Genomic DNA, 2,618 nt, shown 5'->3' on the forward strand with positions numbered 1-2,618 from the left:
CAGATCAATGCGCTGTCCGACAAGGCAACGCGACAGGCGGAGGATCTGGTGAAACTGGGTAAGTTTCTCGAACAAGAGGCCTTAGCCAGGGACACTATGAGGCAGGAGAGGGATCAGGCCCTCCTGGACGGCCAATGCTGGAAGGAGGGATTTGAGGCTTCAGAGAAGCTCAGAAGTGAGGTTTCCTTGGCCCAGAAGCATTTGAAAGAATCCCTGGACGAGGCAGACGCACTTAGGGCCGAGGTGGAGACCTTGAAGAAGTCTGTTGAGGACTTAACTCTCCAACTGAAGACGCCTCGGGCCCCTAGCGCATACAAGGTCGTCCGTATTGAACAAAACGCTGAGGATAGGCTGAAGAGTCACTTCTTCGAGGCGTTCGAGCTCATGGTGGACGATGGGGAGGCCGCCTATTTTCAAGAGCGCTTCACTAAGAACCTCAACTTCATCTGCCTCAGGGAAGAAGCTAAGAAGGCTGAACAGCCTTTTCTAGAGCTGGATGTCACACCAACAACCTCAGAGGATGAGGAAAATGAAGTAGCGGTCGGCCATGATGGTGAAGCAGAGAGCAAAGAGGTGCCAGCTGAGGACGCTTCTCCTGCAACTTCTCAGGATCCCATCCCAGTCCATGATTCAGCTTCAACCCCGGCCGCCCCCTGACTTTCAGCTTTTTCTGTCTTTAAGCTCTATTTATGTTTATTTTTCTTGAATTTTTCAACCGCCTTTTCGAGCTGTTTAAATGTAAGATATTTTACCGCCTTTTGAGCGGTCCTTTTATTAATTCAGCTTTCAGGTTTTGCTTCATACATTGCAAATTTTGCGCTTAATTTTTTTGCATTTTCGTACGCATACTTTTTTACATTTGAGCTATTTTATGTACGCGTATTTTTGTATCTTCGTACAATTGTGGGGTATGCCCCTTTATTCGGCGTTCGCCTAGTCCATATTTTGGGTGGTTTGATTGACTTGGTAGAATTTATACCTTAGGCTGTATGACTACTACCAAGTTAATCAAATCATAATAATGATTGCCCTTGGACTAGGTGGTACGCCGAATCAACACATTAATTGGCCGTTTAATTGGCTTTATGTGAGTTTGTCCGTTGAAACTATCGCTCGGACGCACTCAGAAAATTCCAAGTATGATCTCAACTTAAATTTTTCATGTTCGGCTGGGCTGGAATGCCTAGGTATGCCCTTGCCCCCATTATATGGGTTTCACAGGGTACCTTACCTTTTCCATCCGCCTTAATTAAGGGCGGACGCATTCATATGACTTGGGATCAAGTTGCCCATTCTTATTTTATTTAATTTACTTTTGTTCTGCGACCGAGTTGCTATGTTGCAAGCAACCTACTTGCAAATTTCACACGGCCGTATAAATTATGACTGTGCAAATAAGCATAAATTAAATGGAAAAATAATTATAACAATGTTTGACTTTTCATTAATTTGTCAAAATTACATTGTTGTGGCCGTACGACTTACATTGCTCGGTCAACAGACCTAGCTGTACACACAACTTTTGGCTAAGTACTTAAACATAATATCTCTTCATATTGTCAGTGTTCCATGTACGCGGAATGGGTCGGCCGTTCATTTCTTCGAGATGGTAAGTCCCATCTCGGACCTCTTCCCTGACTCGATACGGCCCTTCCCAATTTGGGGTCAGCTTCCCATCCTCATTTGCTCGTCCCACAGCCTCCATCTTTCTTAGGACCAGATCTCCCAACTTCATCGTCCGCTTAGACACTCGGCGATTGTACGCCCTTGTCATCCGTAGACGATAGATTTTGTGTCTAAGTGCCGCGTTGCCCCTGGCTTCAGGAAGGAAATCTAGGGCGGTCTTCATGGCTTCCCAATTGGCCGCTTCATCATATAACATTACCCTAAGGGTGGGCTCATACATTTCAATTGGAAGGACCGCCTCGGCACCATAGACTAAGAAGAAGGGAGTTTCCCCTGTGGAACTCTTGGCCGTGGTTCGTATGGACCACAGCACATTGACTAACTCATCAGCCCATAAGCCGCCTGCTCTTTCAAGCTTGCGCTTAATTCCATTGGAGATCAATTTTTTATATGCCTCTACCTGACCATTTGCCTGTGAGCGGCCGACTGAGGCAAAGCAGTGAGCTATGCCTTGGTCTTCCAACCATTCTTTTAGTTGAGGCGTTTCGAACTGAGGTCCGTTGTCAAACACCATAGACTGAGGGACGCCAAAGCGGGTAATAGTACTCTTCCATATGAAGGCGGAAACATCCGTCCATTTGATGCCCCGGACGGCCTCGGCCTCTACCCATTTTGTGAAGTATTCTATTGCTACAAACACATACCGCCTTTGGCTGGACGCTGATGTGTATGGTCCTAAAATGTCCATCCCCCATTTGGCAAAGGGGAGTGGACTGCTGATGGCCGAAAGACTGTTGGCGGGTCGGTGAATTAATGTTGCAAACCTCTGGCACTTGTCACACTTCTTTACCATTTCCATTGCGTCCGACTTTATGCTCGGCCAGTAGTAACCCAGGCGGGCAGCCTTTTCAGCCAAAGCTTGTCCTCTAATGTGAGAACCACACTGCCCCTGGTGAAGATCATCCAAGACATCATGCCCTCTCTCAGGAGTG

The 2,618-nt window shown here is 46.9% G+C and overlaps 1 protein-coding gene across 1 annotated transcript; it reads right to left on the reverse strand.

Moving 5' to 3' along the window:
• Positions 1-1,534: 1,534 nt before the first annotated feature.
• Positions 1,535-2,200, reverse strand: LOC110730418. The gene has a single exon (XM_021910223.1). The coding sequence runs from the start codon at positions 2,198-2,200 to the stop codon at positions 1,535-1,537; it is 666 nt and encodes a 221-aa protein (XP_021765915.1).
• Positions 2,201-2,618: the final 418 nt, after the last annotated feature.

This window comes from Chenopodium quinoa, unplaced genomic scaffold (assembly GCF_001683475.1).
Source record: "Chenopodium quinoa cultivar QQ74 unplaced genomic scaffold, ASM168347v1, whole genome shotgun sequence".
Classification (NCBI taxonomy): domain Eukaryota; kingdom Viridiplantae; phylum Streptophyta; class Magnoliopsida; order Caryophyllales; family Amaranthaceae; genus Chenopodium; species Chenopodium quinoa.